The sequence below is a fragment of the Haliotis rubra genome, unplaced genomic scaffold (genome assembly GCF_003918875.1).
Source record: "Haliotis rubra isolate DU_JTF1 unplaced genomic scaffold, ASM391887v1 Scf853, whole genome shotgun sequence".
NCBI lineage: Eukaryota > Metazoa > Mollusca > Gastropoda > Lepetellida > Haliotidae > Haliotis > Haliotis rubra.
Window position 1 is genome coordinate 226,443 of NW_025767583.1, and position 21,084 is coordinate 247,526.

Consider the following 21,084-nt stretch of genomic DNA (forward strand, 5'->3'; position numbering starts at 1 on the left):
TTCCCTGTCTTTCAACTATGATGCAGTGAATTTTACAGCGTTGTTTTCTCCAAGCTGAATACCAAACTTGTCATCATTGATAGCTTTACCTGATATTCAAAGAGCAGACGACACTACATTTCTGGAGGCCTTCAACTGGTAAATATGCATTGTTATTTCTGTGATACTGAATTGCGAATATATTGTGAAATAATTGGTTTAAATCATCATTTAGGCTAAAGAAACTGACACATACTGTATTGAAAGGCAATTGATTGAGTAGATAAAAGATTTAATTGACTCTTTTCTTTTAGGTAGCCTGTTTTAACCACTTTGATAAAATCTTATTTCATTTTAAAATTTTAAATTTATTATGTTTACTTTATTAACATTATGTGTTTGTCAGTTACACTCCTGTTTCCATATACAACTCTCTCTATTATTCATCTTTACAACCAATAATTGCTAAACATCATCATATCAGATATATATGTGTCACAGTTATAGTAGTTACGCGTCATATCCAAATAAAACATTGTTTGAACAGCATTCTAGAAGTTGGTGAGTCAAAAATGAAACATACAACTCTATGGATGACAACTTCTTGTTTATTGTATACAGCGACGTTTCGATGTAGATTCTTACACCGTTATCAAGCTAAAAGGGACTACACCCAAATGATGAGAAGTATATATATACATGTACATAGTATGTTTTGTCAAATAAACATAATTGGGAGCGGCCAGTTGGGGACTAAGAACAACAAATGGATCTAGTGATGAAACCAATTAACAAGGAAGGGAGGGGGTAGGGGGTGGAATGTTAGGTTGTAACAACCTGATAGGGTGATTTGATAGAGTCTATAGTTTGATTAGTTCTTCATATCCCAATGGTATGTAGTATCCTTGGTCTCTATTGATCAAAGGTTTGTGGCGGCTGATTTTGATGGCTTCCAAAAGTTTTCTTTTTGTGAAGTCCTGATTCTTGGTGGATAAGATTTCGAATTTGTCAAACCAGCCCCCTAAAACTAAGTTTGGCGTCATCTCAACCCTGATCAAGCACGCTAAGAACATGCTCCAGCAGCCATGACCTAGAACATGAGCGGAACCACCTACAACATGTCTTCACGAGCCTTTATAAACCAGTAATCCACCAACACATAGTCTGTTTGATTTCATTTGAGACCAATGAATTGCTCACTAACACAAAATCTAATAATTGCAACAAAACCAAATTTTGCAGTCACATGAAAACGACAGACCAATGAAGAACTAATCAAACTATAGACTCTATCAAGGCACCCTATCAGCTTGTTGTTACACCTGAATCCCCCCTTGTTTATTGGCTTCATCACCATTCCATTTGTTGTTCTTAGTCCCCATCTGGCCTCTCCCAATAATGTACCAGTTGTTATTCAATTACATGTTGTTGTTAATGTTAATCTGCTAATTGTCAAAACATACTACGCATATACTTCTCATCATTTGGTTTTAGCTTGATAACAGTGTAAGAATCTACATCCGAACGTCACTCTGTGCAATAAACAAGAAGTTTTCAATCATTAAGTTGTATGATTCAATAAAACATAAGGTCAAATACTATGTCCTTTTACGATAGTTCTCATGTCTAAAATTATGATATCTGACAGTTTCATGAAATTTTTGGGTTGTTTTTTTCAGGAGCAGTTCGAAAAACCTGTCAGCGGCTACAGCCAAAAGACCTAAGACAAGAATATTTTCAAGAAATACAATAATGTTCAAATAACAATGAAAAAAATAATTAAATAGTTCACTTGATTAACTTGTGTTGTTTATATATGTTTCTGATTGCAGAGGTCAAGAAAGAGCTAAATGTTGAAATACAGTTGTGCCAACATAAGGCCAACTAAATCACATCGTTGGGCCAAGTATGGGCCATGGTTTAGTACAAAGGTCAAGAAAGAGCTAAATGTTGAAACACGGTGGTGCCAACATAAGGCCAACAAAATCACTACGTTGGGCAAACTATGGGCCATGGTTTTGTGTGAATTTTCATTCGTTGGCCCAACAATGAGCCAACATGATGGGCCACTGTGGAGCCGATGAGCATATCCAAGTGGGCCCATCGTCAGGTTGACAACCATGGGCCAACCAAACTGGTGATTATGGGCCAACTATGGGCCAACATATCATTGCTATCTGGGTATGTGTCTGTCTGCCCGTCTGCTAATGACAATATTCAATACACAATTTCAATCACTAACCACATGCAATTTGAACTTAACACCTATCAGGGTATACACCATAAACAAAACGCATTGATTTATGGCCCGAGTTCGGTCTCTGTCACATTATGTAATTACAAAGACAGGCAGGTGTGATACTTGTACACATGACATGTTATGATGTCTGTTGATTGTAAAATGTTATACACAAAAACTGAGCATGTATTTACAAAACCCAACATCTCTATATATACACACACAATGAGCCGTGAGGGCATCTGCAAATGAACCAGCCGTTACACTTGAGGGCACACCCTCCCGCTCTGACTGGGTTCGGTATCCCGGCTGCTTCGTTTCTTGGGAAGTAAACCCAAGTACAAAATATTGCACTTTGATTTGCGATTGTACGCTTATAATTTTGTTTTTATATTTTTCATAACCAGCACTGTATATTATATGTCATAAATAAGTGATAATTGTGTTTTAATTATGTTTGATTTTTTGGTTGCATGTGACCTTTAAGTTTGAGTGAAATGACACATTGTCCAAAACAGCGGAATACAAGTGTGCTGAACCACACCAGCACCATGTTTTATGCAAAGGTTGCCACAAGCTGCACGGAAAGTCTGTCTTCCACATGCACTGGGCTGTTGTGTTTGCGGGGGCAAACTCCAGTTGCACTGTGTCAGTAGTGGTGTAACGACCAGGAATCTGGATTTTTCGGCGAACAGGAGGTCGAACTTAACAATTCTTCTGGTATGTCAGTGTCGAATATATCAGTGAACATACCTTCAGATTTGAATGTATGAATTAGATTCAGCAGTACATGGGATCAATAAACCTGTCAGCTCCACTAAACAGCCACAGCTCCTCCAACATCACACAAGGTCCTAAAGGAGGTAAAATCGATTAATTCGTCCTGTTTTCACCATTAGATGCAATGTGTTCTGAACATGACCATGGGAACTTGCAATCAATATCTTTTAGTTGCAGTGATATAGAAGGTCACTCGGATTTTACCATCGAGACTGGTATAACGTCGATCAGTAATCACACTACCATCGAGGTTCTTTTCGACAGTGTGGCCCGGTTGTCAATGGCACGCACAATGAAAATATTTGTTTTGAAAAGTTTAGTCTGGCAATGTGTAAATCATGTTGCTTAACCTGAAAATGTTTCATTCATAAGTGTATTTGTGTAGTATGAAAATGCGGTCTATTTGTAGGGCTCATACTCCGCACTTCATACGCCAGTTGATACTTTCAGTTTTTCGCAAAGTTCCATGATATCCCTAAAACATCACTGTGCTATCCCTTATATACCAAGTACCATCTGTCCAAGTAATCCAGATGCTCGAACAAACGACCTTCCGTTCTTCGTGGACGGTTAAATAATTATCCCCTGATGCGCATTTAACGCGAAGCAGGGGGATATAGTATTAGGCTCCGACCGTCCGTCCGTACGCACGTACGAATTGGAATATCTAAAGATAACTAGATTCTTTCCATACTTGGTACATAGGTCCAACAAAGTACAAGAAAGGTCCCAGTCAGGTGTGGTGACCTTGACCTTCATTTCAAGGTCACAAGGGGTCTTTAACGTTTTACCCTTGTCAGCGAGATACCTCAAGGACCGTTCACTGGATTTTCTTCATATTTGACACCAAACATCACCTGGGGAATGCGCAGGGCCCAGTCGATCTTGGTGACCTTCACATAATTTTCAAGGTCACAGCGACACTTTGAAGATTTCAGCATGTAAAACTGCATGTTAAGCTTGTCAGCTTGTCAGATTTCAGTATGTTAAGATTGTCAGCAATATATCTCAATAACGGTTCACTGGATTTTCTTCATAGACTTTCAAGACTTCTCTTGAATGTTTTCTGATAAGCAATTTCCCTATTACTATTTTTGGCATATTTCATACACCATGACATTCATGTCAAGGTCAATGTTAGTCTTGAAAATATTTTTTTTGTTTGAACAGCTACAGAGCAAGATATCAAGAGAGGTTGACTTGTCATGTTTTTGTTGACATTTAACTTCATCCTAAACTACGACCTTCACTTTCATTACTCTTTAAGTTTTGATTTGATAATTTGCGGCGGGGGATTATGTCACCTTAGTGACAACTGCTTGTTGATAACAGATATAGAGGATGCTTAACATTGTCTATATTGTAATAGGAATGCTTCAGTGTCCTTTTTATTGGGTTTTGTAAGTGGCTATGTGAGTTAGTGAGTGAATATTGCTTAACGCCGCATCAGCAATGTTGCAGCTATTCGCAGCGAGAAAATGTCTGTCGTTATACACTGAAAACTAAACGTTACGAGAAAATGTCTGTCGTTATACACTGAAAACTAAACGTTACGTTGAAAATCACTTAAATATCAGTCAAGTATCACATTCAAGGGTACAAAACTGATCTCTGAAATAAAAACCTATATCTTTTCATACAGTTTGATTTTCTTTTAAATATGCTACAAGTTCACATAAAGTAGGAACATCGTGATAAAACCGTTGTCTAATATGGGAAAAGTCAACACATTCAAGCAAAATGTGCTTGATAGTAATCGGTCTATGGCAAGGGATGCAAAATGTCGGATCTTCTCCTTTCAATAAAAAGGAATGTGTATATAAACTATGTCCTATACGACATCGCCGAATCACAACCTCATCTTGACGAATTAGTCCAGTAAATGGATTCCGTCCAATATTGGGTTTTATGGAATGAAGCTTATTTGAGACTTGATCATTCCAACTCTGCTGCCACTGATCTGTTACATATTGTCGAATAGCAGGTTTGAGGCCAGTAAAGGGAAAGTTAGTGCTGGTAAGTGAATTTTGTAGAGCTGTAAGCTGCTAAACGTACGGCTCTACTTTTAAGCCGTTACCTTCTGTGTAGAAGTGTATTTTTTCTGCAGTTGTAGCATTGTATTGATCTGTTCAATCACAATAAGGTGGTGGCGCAAATATATTCACATTCAAAATATCTCTTCACCGATACTGACTAAGTTCGAATGGACCGTTATCCTAATCATATTATGGCATACAACATGGTGATAGTTGATAAACAGCTTTCAACACAGGTAGTAGATGTCAGAGGGAAGCGCTTCATGTACATGGGAAAATCATAGGCGAGACAGCCTTACACGAAAATGTAATAAAAGAATGGGGCGATGGTGTCGAGAAAAGGAATCTAACCTGAAAAACACTGTTTTACCTATGTAAAAATGCAAGGCATCCCGGGTCGAATGACAAGAGCTTCGACACATACACCAGCGATATTGACGTGCACTGGTGTGGACGTCCACAAGGGCTATGTGCGTTCATTGGTCCAGAAAAATTCGTTTAACAATGGCAAAACAGAAGCTGCGCGTCACAGCAGGGGTACAACGGCATCACTTGCAGAGGTTTGCAGTGGTGTTTCCAATTAAAAGAGCCATGGTCGTTTCAGCTGAGTACGTAAGGTCAGAACAATTTCATTTTTTTCGAATTGTTTAACGTTTCAAAACATATATTTATTTGGCTTTGTTTTCTCTTGATAGCTATTAATGATTCATCCGTGATAGAGTGTTGTTGAAAAGCCATGTTTGCTTCACGTTGATGTTGCAATGGTATGGCAAGAATGTTTCAATATATCATTATGTCGGTTTTTCTTTCAGTTTGTTTAAAATGCTCTAACTACAAACGAATAGCGTGGTGAGGATGCAGCAAACTGAATATTTTCTCAATCATATCAAACTGTAGGTTTTATTTTCAAAACAATTTCACAATTCGGCATTAATTCAGCACTCACATAAAGTCTTCCTTTTTGGTTTACAGATTGAGTCTTTTTTTGCGAAAACTTATTACCGTCAATATTTGATAACGATTGATAAACACGTGATCGCCATATAGTTTGAATCGGACAATCCATAAATATCAATGGAAAGGCTTTTGCCACCTTCATATTTTGTCAATAATAAGATTAGGAAAGCAACTTTCTGTAATTTGTTTCCCATAACATGTTAGTTTGCCTTAGAGAAGTGAGTGACTGAGTTAATATTTAACGTCACATCGGCAATATTTCAACCATATCGTGACGACCTTAGAGAAGAGAGGTGTATTCTCATCTATAGCTGTTTGCAGTTACAAGAGTTTATGCTACACATTTCATCAGTTAAAGGTCACATGCAACGCAAAACACAACTTTGCAGAATCTGATACCTTTCGGTATGGACTTACAGTAACAAATTATCATACATGCAAATTCAGCTTATAAAGTTGAAAAATAACGCGATGAAAAAAAAACCCCGCGAAATCGGAGTTCAAACGATTCCCTAATTTCACCCCAGCGCTGGGGTGAAATGTGGTTTCAACAGCTGTGTTGCGCTGCGCCGATAGCGCATGTGCAGTGATAAGGTTCGCGCGGCTTGAACCGGGAAGGCGACTCGTTAAAACACAGCAATTGATGCGTGCAAGGATTATCGCTGTGGTCGAAGTTGGAGAACAAAAGATGTTTCTTGTGATTACAAGCATCTTTGGTCTGCAGTAATATAAATACACTGGTCCCATACTTTTTTTCTTATATGTTTTCACATCTTACTTGTACACATGGCATGTTATTATGTCTGTGGGTTGCAAACAAACTGCATCCATTTTTCTCGGATGACCGGATCAGACGGAAACCGGTGCAAACTCAGATTGCCAGTTTCAAATCCTGCTTTGTACTTGAACGAACGACAGTTTCCAGCCACGCAGTAGTTCACCATCTCACCATTTGTTGATTGGATCTAACGCAAATGCAGAAAAAAATGAGCATGAAGTTACAAAACCCAACATCTCTATATACACACACACACAATGAGCCGTGAGAGCATCGGCAAATGAACCAGCCAATGAAAGTCATCGTTACACTTGAGTGCACGCCCACCCGCTCTGACTGGGTTCGGTCTCCCGGGTGCTTCGTTTCGAGGGAAGTAAACCCAAGTACCAAATATTGCACTTTTGATTAGCGATTGTATGCTTATAATTTTGTTTATTTGTTTTTTCACAATCAGCAATGTATATTATATGTCATGAATAAGTGATAATTGTATTTTAATTATGTTTGGTTTTTTTGGTTGCATGTGACCTTTAATCATTTCGCTAACACGTTTGTTCCAATCGTTGTTGAACGTATATATACACAATTCAGAAAACTAGATCCCCTGGGTAAATTCAAACAACGCTAACTGTATTTGCTACTACTAATAATTAGTAAAGCCTTATCGATTTGCCTGATGCCGAGTTTATTTGACTATACGCTGTGTGCACCGTCAACATCATCAATGTCATCGAGAGTCCACGTTTATTTCCACCGACTATTATTGGAATATCAATACAGCATTGTACGTACCGAGTTTTGCAACATAGATGCGCGGATAGACACACAACTAGCACGCTTCAGTGGCAAAGTGATGGCATTACTACGCCTGCTGTCAAGTAATATCATCCGGGAAAATTCTTTAAGGAAAAAGTGTTAAATTCTGAATATTTCGATGTAGTGTGACTTATAGCCTCAAACGTATCAGTCAGGGGTTCTTCTTCGGGTTCGTTTCAAATAGTCTGTGTTGAAACGGAACAAAGGAAGATAACATTCTCAGAGACTAAAGATATTCTTCGGCAAATCAAATTGTTCCAGTCCTTCCTGACGTCATCATTATCCAAGAGACATTCCTGTGACCTGAGAATAATTTTAACGTCATGGCTACGTCAGTGTCTACCCAAATAAAATAAGGTACCATCCAAATGTCACGAAACTTTACAGAGGGGCATGTGCAACATTTGTAAAACCATCTTTGTCAAAGTTTCTACCGAACTGAAACCAATTCATCATGGGGCATTTACTTTGTCAAAACAACAGAAATCACAGTGATTGGCATACATTGCTTAAATCTAAATCTTAGCGTTGACATCAAAAGATGACCATGAGCCCAATTGCATTTTTGCGCTGTTGATAGCTTGTGCAGTAAAGCAGTCTACAATCGAAAATGTGTGGGTTAATACTTTCATTTGCCAGTCAGTCTATTTAAGAAAAGTATTTCGTTTCCTGAACCAGAACAATATCTTCTAGAATACGGCATAACAGCTCTATTTTTACAGCAGAAGCAAATGCCAGATTAATGGCTCTTAAATATATTCAAAGGCACCTTAAACATAAACAATATATAATATTTTCTGATTCTCTTTCGTGCCTTCAGTCGATTAAAAACGTATCTGTTAAACATCCACTTATTGAAGTTACTGAATTATATAATGAACTTGCAACTGGCCAATTCGACATCTACTTTTGTTGGTTACCAAGCCATGTTGGCATTTCTGGTAACACAATGGCTGATTTTGCTGCCAAAGCAGCACTCAACAAATCCGTGACACCACTTCCCATTCCATACTCTGATTACAAAGCTATCATTAGATATTATATTCCTGATCTGATGCAAAAGATGTGGATACCCAAGTAGGTATAAATAAATTAAATCAAATAAAGCCAACTATCAGTTACTGCTAATTGGGTTGTCAGTCCAGATTTGAGGAGGTCATTATGCGACGATGTCGCATTGGCCATACTAGATATACGCATGAGTATTTGTTAAAAGGCGAAGATCCTCCGTTTTGGATCCCTTGTGATGAAAGAATCACAGTATTGCTTTTTCCATCACAAGGGATAAATATTTCAGTGTCAAAACAATTAAGGATCTTTATATACTAGCCACATAAAGAAACTGCACACAGACAATTCCTTCAGAATTGGAATACAACACAGAAAAGACGACATGATGTAGACACTTTATAAGCTGAAGTATCGGGCCTCAACAACATGTCACAAGAACATGAACAATATCCGTAACGATGACGTCAGAAGTTCAACATTGAGTCGGGGGTCACACGTCGAAGTCACAAAGTCAATAACGGGTATGACCATCATGCGCGTGAAGCACAGCAGTGCATCGACGACGAATAGAGGCTACCAAATTTTCGAAATGAAGGCCTGGGGAATGGTTTGGGACGTGATCACTGCCGTCTGGAACCTGTGTCTGATATGAGTCACCCGAATCCATCTGTCCTGTCTTGGCGTCGTTACTCGGGGACGCCCAGAACGTGGGTGGTCGGAGACGTCATTACTGTTTCCCTAACGCCTGACCAATGCAGACATCGTGTTACAATGGCATTGTAAATGTGCTGCCACCTGTTGTTGGCTCATGCCTGCTCGAACCATTCCAATGGCTTCATGACGTTGAGCACATGTTAATCTTGGCATGATGTGCATGTGACTTTTCATGTTAATTTGTGAACGTTTGTGAAAGATCAAGCTTTCGACAGTGACATGAATTTCTGAGTTTCACATGTTGTGTGCAGCTGCACAGGCTGCACGTGCAGTAACACATTGCAAGTCCATAGGCCACCATCATTGACGTCACGTCGCCTGGCACCTGCATGAGCGTTTGATTGTCTCCAATACTTGCTATGTTCACACCTTTATTTATGCATAAAGACGCTGTCTGCCTATCTTTATATTTTCTGTGTGCACAGTTTCTTTATGTGGCCAGTATATAATGTAAATTATCATTTAATACTTTTTTTTTTTTAAAGAAATGGAATTATTAGATAAATTTTGAACAATATGTTTTGTAAATAGATCAATGTCGTCTTATAAATGGTAGTATAAACTAGCAGCAACTACGAGTGTTAGTGGCTGTATCCTCAAAGGGGGTTAAAGTTTCGTAAAATTATTGTCCTCCCGAGTGGGTACGTAAGTCCCTAAACTTTCCAAGTAAAATTTAAACTTACCAGGCTTTTAAAACGTAGTATTTTTTAATTTTAAATTTCGGCTAAATTTTCCTGCAATCGCAAGCGGCTGAAGGGATGGTGTAAATCCAACTAGGGTCCATGCAGGTAGCAAAAGCACTGTAAGTCCCCATGGGCCCTTGTATGATGATCTACTTTCAGTTTTTTGCGACCTACAGCCTGTTTTTATATTATGCATTCTCCAAATAGTGCTATTAGCTTTAACTTCACATGCTAGTTTCAATTCGAAATGTGATATTCTACGACGACAGGTTTTATAATATATGCATATTCTTTATCAGCGTCAAATACAATTTACAGTTTCACTATTGCAATACACAATCAGTAACGTGAAAGACGTTCAGGAATACATATCTTTAAAGTAAATTATTTCTATAATGTAAGAGAAAGGGACTTTCCAAACAAAATTGACATCATGTTTAATGTATTTCCATTATGTTCTATTATGTTTCCTATGGAACTATGTTAGTTTTTTCAACATCAGTATCGATGTATATCACTCGCTAATGGAAGAATGAATTAAACTCTCATACTAAAATATATAAAAAGAAACTGTTCTGAAAGTGGACCTAATTGAGCGATAGTCTGTATAATAAGCATGTGCTAATAAATCAATATATAAGTTATTCAACTGTTACTATCATCCCAGCGACATGGCAGCTCCCTGTAAATAATCGCTTTTGTGCCAGACAATCAAATGAACAATATTGGAAACAACTGTTACTATGATCCATGCCGTTGTAAAGTACGATGACATACAATCAAAGAACAATATTGGAAACACCGATCCATGCCGTTGTACGATGACATATAGGTCACCCATGAATGAACACAATTTACAATGCCTACGTTTAATCCTAAATCCTAGACGATTAACACACAGACAATGGCGTCGTTCATTATATCAAGATGTGGTATATAACCTAGACCACTTCCATCAATCAAGCAAATCAGTTTTCCATTAGACTTTCACTCATCCTGAAGTAAAGGAAGATCAATGCGTGGAACATGCATTTAATTTCAGTTTCATCCCCGTAATAACGAGCATGGCCCCTAACAATTGACTCCCATCAATAAACACAAAGCGTATTTCCCGAGGGCATTTATGGGTGCTTGAAGACAATATATTTCTGCTGATTGAAATATTCATCTGCCCTTATCAAGCCAAAGCTCATATCATGTATTCTTTAGGAATGACTGGGGAATATCTCCACGAAGGGGGAAATCAATTCTATTCATTGAACCAACTTAATTATCATCTGAAGTAGATCCAAGTGTCAACAGCGCCTTTGCCATTAGGCTGCGTGATCTACACAGCTTGACTGACCTGTTTGACGACCTGAACACACGGGGCACGGTACTAATGTCAAAGCTAGCATAATTCACTTCTTTGTCTAAACTTGAATACCCCATTTGGCACGTAATCACGTCATGCCTTATACGTGTGAAGTACATAGGATATGGACACGATGCCATAATGGTCGCTGCACCTGCCAACAGAGAATGTCAAGGGATCAAGAATATCAACCTGAAAATATCACGCAGACGCTTATCCGATTGAGATTGCAAAGTGTGATCAGCCATGCGATTGGTTTCTGTGCAATACACCAAGCGTTTTTTCCCGTTGTCTCATTTAAGTTTAATAGCTTATCTATTGACAGGCAACCACGTCGACTTTGATGTTCGCCAGTTGGGTGCATGGTCGGGAACTGAATATCAATAAGGTGTCAATCTGTAGCTGAGATGTACTCTGCATCATTCGCTACAGCCAACAGACACAAATGGATCGTACTGAGACTTTCGTAACAAGACCTGTTTTACGTATGTCCGTGCTTTGACGCATTACCACTGCCAGAGGTTACAGGCCTAATTCCTGTTTTATCAGATTTTGACCAGACAAACAGCGTTGGACAGATGCATGTATGATGTCTGTGACTTGTAACTTCAGTGTGGCAATTTTCATGATGTACACTTCTTCGCACGTTTGGATGCTGTCTATGGGTGAGTTCACTTAAATATACCTCTTTACCATAAAATATTTTTATTTCTGGTCTTAATTGATAAAGTGCATTTATAAATGAAAACAACTTAATTACATGTGTATCAAGTATAATTGTACACCTGCACCAATGAAAACATAGATTTATGTCCTCGATAAAATATGCCACTCTGCAATTGCGCAAACAGATTTTACTCTGTCAAAATGCAGTTTTCACAATGTCATTAATAAAATGTATACTAAATTATTCTCCAAGTAAAGATATGAAACAATGATATTATGATCATGACAGTTGTAAGCCAAGTAACCCTTATGAATGAGAGAAACTGGTCCAGTAAGTGTGTGTATTCCTATGTTTAACGTCAATTGATTCTACTAGGTTCAAAGTATGCAATCAGAACGCTTTTTCTTACTAGATATTTTGCTGAACGTCAAAGAGTATGACAAGTGTTCACCACCTGTGGTCTGCCACAAAAACGTTTCAGTCAACAATAAACAGTTAAATGTGACAATTTGGCTGGTTTCTGTTGATGAGGAATTTCATGTGTTGAAAACAGGTAACATTTGTTACGTCCTTTTAGAACATCACTCAGTTACCATTTTACATGTTCATCAAAAGTTCGTTCTTGTTTACTTTCAGTCTTCATGTATTTACAAACGTTCCTTTTTATTTGGGAGATATAGAGTAATTATGTTTTGCTATGGTTGCCTTTAACGAGTATTTATTTGTATTCTATTGTATTTGTTTGTGTGGGGTGTGTGTGGTTGAGGGTGTGTGTGGGTGGAGTGGTGGAGGGGTGATTCTGTCACTTTTAGATCAATCAAAAGGGACAAAGTTACAGCAGTGTGACGAAACCATGACATATGACGTATCCATCTGCTTTTTATAGATTTTACAAAATTGTTCCAAGAGGATTTGCCCATTTAGGTAGCCAAAGTACTGTAAGTCCCCATGGTCCCTAGAATGGTGATCTACCTTCAGTTGGTGATCCTCAGCCCTTTTTTTATATTGTATTGTCCTAATTTGAAATCCTATTTTAGAGCCATGTGCTAGTTCTTATTACTGTGATATACTAGTTGGTTTTACCGTCCTTAGTCGACAGGTTTATAAAATTTGCGCATTTATCATGAATTTCTGAATATTTTAAGTCACGATATGGCTGAAATATTGCCGCTGTGAATTTAAATTTTAACTCTCTCACTCCAAGAGGATTTATGTCATTAGTTTAAAGGCAATAACTGTAACTAAGTATATGCCAGGTATATTGAAATGTCACGCGAAGTAGTTCAGTGACAGCAATACGTTGTTTTGAGTTTCAGTGAGATCGGTATATGGGGATGTCATGATCATGGCATCACTCTCTCCCTGTCAGCGTCATTTCAGTCCTTCCTCCTACATCACCGTCTGCCCCTTGGTCTGTTCCACGTTCTTATCCAGCCAGTCAATATATATTCAGTCAGTGCTCAACGCCACAAATACAGAGCAAACCAACTTTAATGCCCTCGTCAGGCATGATTCCATGGAAGATGCCATGACAGGCATTACCGCAATACTCTGGCATGTGAAGTGGAAGACAGTCGTTGTTATAACTTCAGAGTATGGAGGTAGGATGAATAAAACTCATTATTCGGAATCCTAATTCCAATAATTGAGGGGCACAATATTGACTATTCTTGAATTAAAAACAGTCATTTCAAAAGCCAATTACAGATATATAGTATTCAGACACAACCTTGCATATAATACACAGAGATGTTATTAGAAATTCCATTGAACAAAACTCTTTGTGCTGATACGATCGTAACTGACATACTTATGTCAGTTGTAGACATTGCCCCTATTGAATGGGTCTATGTTACTTACATCCGAAATTTGCTGACATCCAACATATTGAATCTGATAACTGAATATCATCTGCAAATCAGCTTTTAACGTTTAAGAACAGACATGTAATAATGATATGATGCTTACAAATTGATGGTGTTTACAGTTTTGACTGCACTGTCTGGAGGTAGACTAGCTTCCATCAAGTTACAGCTGTATGTGATAGATGATCCCAACAATCCACTTGCAAATATTGATCTAGCCAGTATCTACCAGCTGCTTCTGGAGGAGGACCTCAACCTTCTTGTGATGTGTCCACCCGACTGTATACAGAAACTCCTCTACCAGGTAGTGTCTGTAAACTTCCCTGATGTTCTATGTGAGATTCGCCTACAATAACCGCTTTATTGTTTTCTACCTGGAATATGTATTTCATGTTTTACAACACTTAAACTGTGTTCATCGTTTCACATATGGTAACACCGGGACGAGATTGTACTATGATTATGACACCTTCTAAAGGGAAGATTCTGATTTCACAACAATAAACATATGAGTTCATAGATTTACAGCTATTTGTAAGAAATATTTACGTGTTCCATTTCGTCGCTTATTTCAGCACATTTTGTAAAGAAAATAAATAAGGTCATATGGTATTTGTATGCACGTTGTATAACCATTTCTATTTTATTTTCTATTCTACATGAGACCGCCGCCATATATCCTGAATACTTCTGAGTGCAGCGTTAAACAACAACTATCTAACCAACTATTCTATATGGAAAATAGACGCATTAGTATAAAATGGGTTGTTTAATACCAAAATCATTTATTGGTAGGGTCGATTGTTGGAGTCGAACATGTCAGTGGCGAAGGCAATTCGAGGCCCTCAATGGCTGATCGTTCCTTCTACCGGAAGTGTCATGGACCTTGCACACAGCGTCGAGCCATTCCAAACTGAAAATATTGTTTTCTTGGAGTTCATGCCGTGTTCGAGGTCTTATTCCCCATTGGTGAGTAACTTTTAAGCGTAGCTCATTCTTATACCGGAAATAGCTAAACGTCAGGGCACACAACACTCTACAAAACTGGAAAGAAATAACTTTGCTGATTTTTCATTGGTCAGAATGTAAAGTCAGATCAAATGAAAATGCTTGCTTGTGTCCATGGATGATTACAATATGGACATTTTTTCCTTTCCCCGTGGAAAAAGACAAATCATTAATTCCGGACAGTTGACCTATGTGACGGAACCCGTGAAGATCCGGGTTAGATTTGATGTTCAGTAACCCATGCTTATGTTGTAAGAGGCGACAAACGGGATCGGGTGGGCAGGCTCGCTGTCTGGGTTGACACATGTCATCGTATTCCACGATGCTCATGCTGTTGATCACTGGATTGTCTGGTCTAGACTCGATTATTTACAGCCCACCGTCATATAACTGGAATATTGCTGAGTGCGGCGTAAAACTAAACTCACTCGCTCACTCCTATGTGACGTCATTGAAATCAATAGTCTTGTAACTTTGTTACGGTTTGGAAATTACTGAGATAAAAGGCTTCTGAATCCCCTTTAAACCAACAAAATAGAACAGAGACAAGTTTATGATGTTCAGTTATATACTGAAATAAAACAATGTTACAATGAATGACAGTACAGATTTCCGATTACAAACAATTGAGTCAAAAATCTAAATTATTGGGTCACAAATCTAAAACCTTAATCTCACCAAAGACTTGCTATTTCCGGTAAGGACAAATTTACTGATTGACGATTGTTGACAGCTGTTGAAAGTTCAATGTAGACGAGACCTCGGTCTTGAAACGTCGATGTTAGCGGACAGACGAGCGTAAGTCCAAAGTAGTAGTAGTCGCTTTCATACATCTCAACAACCATCCCCTATATGCCTATTATACAGTTCTCGAGAGTTCTAGCGGTAGCCACGCCTCACTTAGACCATTTAGATAACACTACGACCTTATAGAAATCACTGGAATGAATCCCACAGTCCCGGAAGCAACAACAGCAACAAAGAGGAGGCAACTCCTCAGCTTACTGTCTTAACAGGTGAAATTACATGGCCCATGTTAAAGCTTAGGGTTCAAATCCACAGTCAGCGCTTTAAACTTTTGTGACTCATAATAACTAAAAGTTAATTAATGTGACATTTTACTTAACAAAAACACATTTTCCATTATGTGGTGGCAACTGTAATATTGCAGAACCTTGACGTCATCACGCAGCATTCCACAAGCTCAGAACAAACTAATATGACATACCAGGCGGCTGAAATAACAGAATCATTACAGAAGGTATGTCTGAAACTACGGAATAACTTACAGGGGGACTGGGTGGCCGAACTGACAGGCATGGGACACGCGCAACCTGTATACATCCGGTCGGTCACACATGTGGAACTCGACCGCCACCATGTCGTTCGTTGCTGTTTTGTGGATATGGAACTCCTTTCCAATCTTGCAAAAATGGTTGCACGCATTTGTTGTCTACTAAAAGTCAATGACTGCAGATCCAAAGAACATTCAAAATTCTGTTTTACATGAGAATTCTCCGTGTCTCTTAAGAAAGTTACATGAGTGTCCTTCAACAATATGTCGACACGTTCCACAGTTACCTCTGTTACATCTGGACACAGTAGGATTTGATAAATTCTGTTTCTGTAAAAAAAAATTGGCTTTTGTTAGGATCTTTTTAAGATCCTGATTTTGTCTTTTGCTATTTATTATTTTTCTAGATTTCAGCATTGATTTCAGTTTTTCATCTTGGTCTAAGATGCACATATTTGTTTTTATGTTCTGGAACACATTTGGGTTCAACGGATTATAAGTAGATACAAAAGCAGTTACTTTTTCCTCATTGGTTTGTTTCATCGTTCCTGTCAAAAGATCTTCTCTAAGAGATTTTGGATATTCCCGTAATAGTAAAAACATCCTAAGTTCATTCAGTCTTTGTTAGGGGGTGTCCTGGTTTGTAACTATTGCACATATTCTTCGTGTTTTTATTTTTCTATATATATATTCCCACAGGGGCTTGTCGCAAACAGAATTGTGTCGTACCCGTTCGCCATTGACGACCTTGGCCTTAAAGCTGTCCTGCACTTAAAAGAGCAAGGGAGCTAAACATATATTATGTTCCATCAAATCGCTGACTCTTTACAGTGCGGGGCTGGGTAAGGCCAAGGTCATCAATGGCGAACGGGCACGCCACAATTCTGTTTGCGATGAATAAATGTACGTAAACTCATTATGACAGTGAGATGTAAGTATCTCCGAAAGAATGGCGACTAGCGCTGATAGGCGCCATCAGTTCAACATGTTTTGGTGAATGTCGTTTGTGTATACTGTGAAATATACAAGAAAATGGGTGCGTTACAGCTACAAATTCTGACCAGGGATTTTGGCTCGGAATCGAGAAATCACGATTTTTCGAGCTCCCAATGTACTGCTTCGATTTTTGTGCTGTACGTCTCATTTTGTAAGTAGATCTATTGGCTTGAAATGTGTGCATACTTTAAATGGGATACATACAGTGAGTATTGTTGAATTCGCCCTGAAACGAACTTGGTGTGTTGACCTCGTTACATCCCTTTCCTTTTATATAGTACTAAGACCCCGTCAGTGACATTTTATACCTTGATGGCAGTTTATAGCGTTACAAGCCCCCGTGTATATAACTAAGTGTTTGTTTTTAATTATACCAGTGGCACAATTTTGTGTACAGTCCGTCTCACACCCATGTTACATGCGTGTCAAACGCGTTCTCGGGGAACTTCTACAACTAGGCAGTAGTGTATGTCTGTTCCAAGTTAGATTGAAGCATATAGTTGCAGGTAGAACCATACAACCTACCACTAATAGCCAAGTTATTAGCCCTTAAAAAACACTCTATGTGAGAGAGTTCGGTTTTACGCAGCTTTTAGCAATATTCCAGCAATATCACCCGCGGGACACCAAAAGTGGGCTTCACACATTGTACCCATGTGGGGAATCGAATCCGGGTCTTTGGCGTGACGAACGAACGCTTTAACCACTGGGCCACCCCACCGCTCCAACTACTGTATGTGACATGTAAATGTAAAGTATAATCAGTGTTAACTATGTTCCAAAAGAATGTCGGTTTGGCCTTAAGGAATAAAATAGTGCAATATATGTGAATAAATCACGGGAAATGGGCGGCGACACAAGGTGTTCGCCAGACCGTATGTGTTACCTAACACGGCTGTAGTGTTTGTCTTCAGTGCAAAATCCATTTGTTAGCTGAACTGGACACCATCTATTATTTCAGAGTGCAACCGACGGCGAATACTCCGTTCAAGCTAAACTAAAAGTTCTTGGCAGAGGCCATTCTGGGACAAATGTTGAAACTGTTGGCTACATTGGCAGAGATGACTCTGTGGAGGTCAAGCATCCGCTCTATCATGCCAACAATGATGTATTTCACAACAGAACATTAATTGTCGGGACTCTGGAGGTGTTTAATATGCACTTCCATTTTGTGTTGTTTTCTCCTGTGGTGTTTAGTGTAGAAAGTGTGCACGAACGTATTGATTTTCCTATAATGGTTTAACACAGAATAATATTCTGTATGCCATTATTAATCATATTCTAAGTGTTGTTTCTGCTTTTAACCGTGGCTAGTTTGTTGTAGACTGGGCAGAAACTGATTAAAAACACTATAAATCAAACATCACGTTTCGCGTTTAGTTTCAAATTTTATTCCACTCAAATTTGCAGGTAACAAATATATAAACTGAAAACATCGGAACGCATGACCATTCTACCATTTTAATTCTAACAAGTAAATGGGAACTTTTGCAAAACCACTGAGTGATGCGGCATGGGTTCAGTAGAATGTTTAAATGGGTTGCCCATTTTCATTCCTGAAGTCCTTTCAACAAATGGTGCTGTATTTTCTTCAAATAAAGCATTATATGGATCAATACGCTTCACTCGTGCATGTGATGAGCATAGAAAGTGTGTTGCACACCTACTAAATATGTATCCTCAAAAAGATGATTCAGCAAGCTTACACGGTTACACTCTGAAGTCTCTTTTAAGACATCACATTGTTCAATGTGACACAGAAAATATTACACAGAAAAAAGAGCTCAAAATTTCAATCACTCTCATTCGAAACATTTTCTTTCTAATCCAAATTTCAAACTTCTGCTGAGCGAGTTTTATTAATGGCAAACTATTTCAATGATTGAATATGCCATTTGTCAGATGAGAGGCAACATGAAAATGAAACAGTAGAAGCAACGTATTCATTACAACGTCCTTGTATTCACACAGTGGCCGCCATTTGTGATCAGGAGAGTGGAGAACGGTTCTGTGAAGTTTGACGGTCTTTGCATTCAGCTGTTGCAGGAACTGGCGAAACAACTCAATTTCAGGTATCAGTGTTTATTATTCTATATTTTGGTGTTTGTACCATAACGAGGTTGTCAATTAATTTCCACCATGCCAAATGAAACCAAGGTTTTACGATTACCCGTCGACTGAACTATCCTTGTGTTTGTTAGCTATGTCCTGGTTGAGCCAGAGGACAAGGAGTGGAGTCGGATCCTGAATGGCAGTTGGACGGGGCTGGTGAAGTTACTAACTGATGGGGTATGTTACAATCATTATCCACAGTTACATTAATGATATTATGTGAGCTGGTATACATTGTGAGCATCCGCAAACATACGCAGTAATACTACTTGCACTGGGCATTTATGATCGATAAACAAGACGGCGATTGGTGTGATCTTAAGAGCAACGTGAATGGTCTATATTCTTGTCATCCTTACCAATATGATCTGGAAAAACGATTTGAAAGTGGCCGTTCAATGAATGTTCCAGAACAGTATCTGTCATAGTGACTGCATAATAAAAATAGTAAACGCATATGGATTAAAAAGATAACTCGTTTCAAATGACATAAGAGTTCTCTTACTTTGCAATGGGCACAAACTGTATCTGTCTCAGTTGCATGACAAGTTGACTGGTCCACATAACAAGCATTTAATTAGAAGACACGAGATATTTGAAAGCCGTGCCAGAGTTTTGCATTTGCTGGAACATACTCCTCTTTTAATGTGCGCACATACATCTTCCATAGTAAGTCAGGAGACATGTAACTGTTTCTTACTTCCAGGAGGCTGATGTGGTTGTGGCACCGATGGCTGTGAGTCAGAAGAGAGCGTCCGCCATCGATTTCACAGTGCCATTCTTCTACGCCCATTCAGCTCTCATTCTCAGCAAACAAGATCCAAACACTAACAAATGGATGACCCTACTCTCCCTGTTCCGTTACGAGGTTCTCATTTGTATCCTCGTCTCACTCATCTTCTCCACTGTCTTCCTCTTCGTCATAGAAGAAGTGACACCAGTTCGTTCATGGACGGAAGACAGGCCCACAGATATGCATACCCGATATGGAGATATACTCTGGTATCATTTTGGAGCTCTTATGGCGAATGGTAAATCAAAATTGCTCAATACAACGCTAACAGCAAAAGAGTATATATATATATATACACACACATACTTGGTAAGGTGTTAGGTGGTAAGGTATTTATTGATTTTGATATTGTGGGAAAACAGGTTTGACAGCTCCACGCAAGACACCACTGCAGAGCAATTAGGCAATACACATATAACAACAAGCGGCAAAATGAAATACAGCTTCTGTAATTGTCCTGTAGATTCAGTGCAGATACGCCCCATAAATATACATGCATGTACATCGATGTGCAACCTTTTCACAACTGTTTCAGGAGGAGCATACCTTCCAAACACGGAGTCCGGGCGCACAGTGCTCAGCTGTTGGTGGCTGTTCACGGTAATAATGGCGGCCACCTACAGTGGTAACCTCATAGCGTTCCTCACCGACGGGCGAGAGAAAACGCCCTTTTCTAGCCTGGCTGAGATGGTGCAGCAGGACACATACAATTGGGGATTTGTGGGAGGCGCATTTCTAGTCACGCTCTTTCAGGTCAGTACATGAACACTAAGTCTGAGTAAAGTTTTACCACAAACCAGCATTTCTTGGTGTCAAGCCAGTAGAAACTATCCATTATAACCCTGGATGAAACGGAGACAGTTCATATCCAGACAAACTGACTCCTCTTTAAAGATGCAATCATAAGTTAACCTTTCTGGAGTTCGGGTAACTCATGTATTCATTCTGTAGTGAACTACTGATTCACAAATAATGACAATGCCGCTTGCACTGATAATATCC

At 38.9% G+C, this 21,084-nt stretch overlaps 1 protein-coding gene across 1 annotated transcript in view; it reads left to right on the forward strand.

Moving 5' to 3' along the window:
* Positions 1-11,267: 11,267 nt before the first annotated feature.
* The window catches only part of LOC124262758 (glutamate receptor ionotropic, kainate 3-like), a 49,990-nt gene continuing 40,173 nt past the window's right edge, over positions 11,268-21,084 (forward strand). The window contains exons 1-9 of the mRNA XM_046697305.1: positions 11,268-12,012; positions 12,427-12,567; positions 13,331-13,615; positions 14,002-14,183; positions 14,675-14,848; positions 16,059-16,148; positions 18,139-18,324; positions 19,149-19,249; positions 19,379-19,466. Of these exons, the coding sequence (XP_046553261.1) occupies positions 11,934-12,012; positions 12,427-12,567; positions 13,331-13,615; positions 14,002-14,183; positions 14,675-14,848; positions 16,059-16,148; positions 18,139-18,324; positions 19,149-19,249; positions 19,379-19,466 (1,326 nt within the window). The 5' untranslated portion in view covers positions 11,268-11,933. The remainder of the gene's footprint in view (positions 12,013-12,426; positions 12,568-13,330; positions 13,616-14,001; positions 14,184-14,674; positions 14,849-16,058; positions 16,149-18,138; positions 18,325-19,148; positions 19,250-19,378; positions 19,467-21,084) is intronic.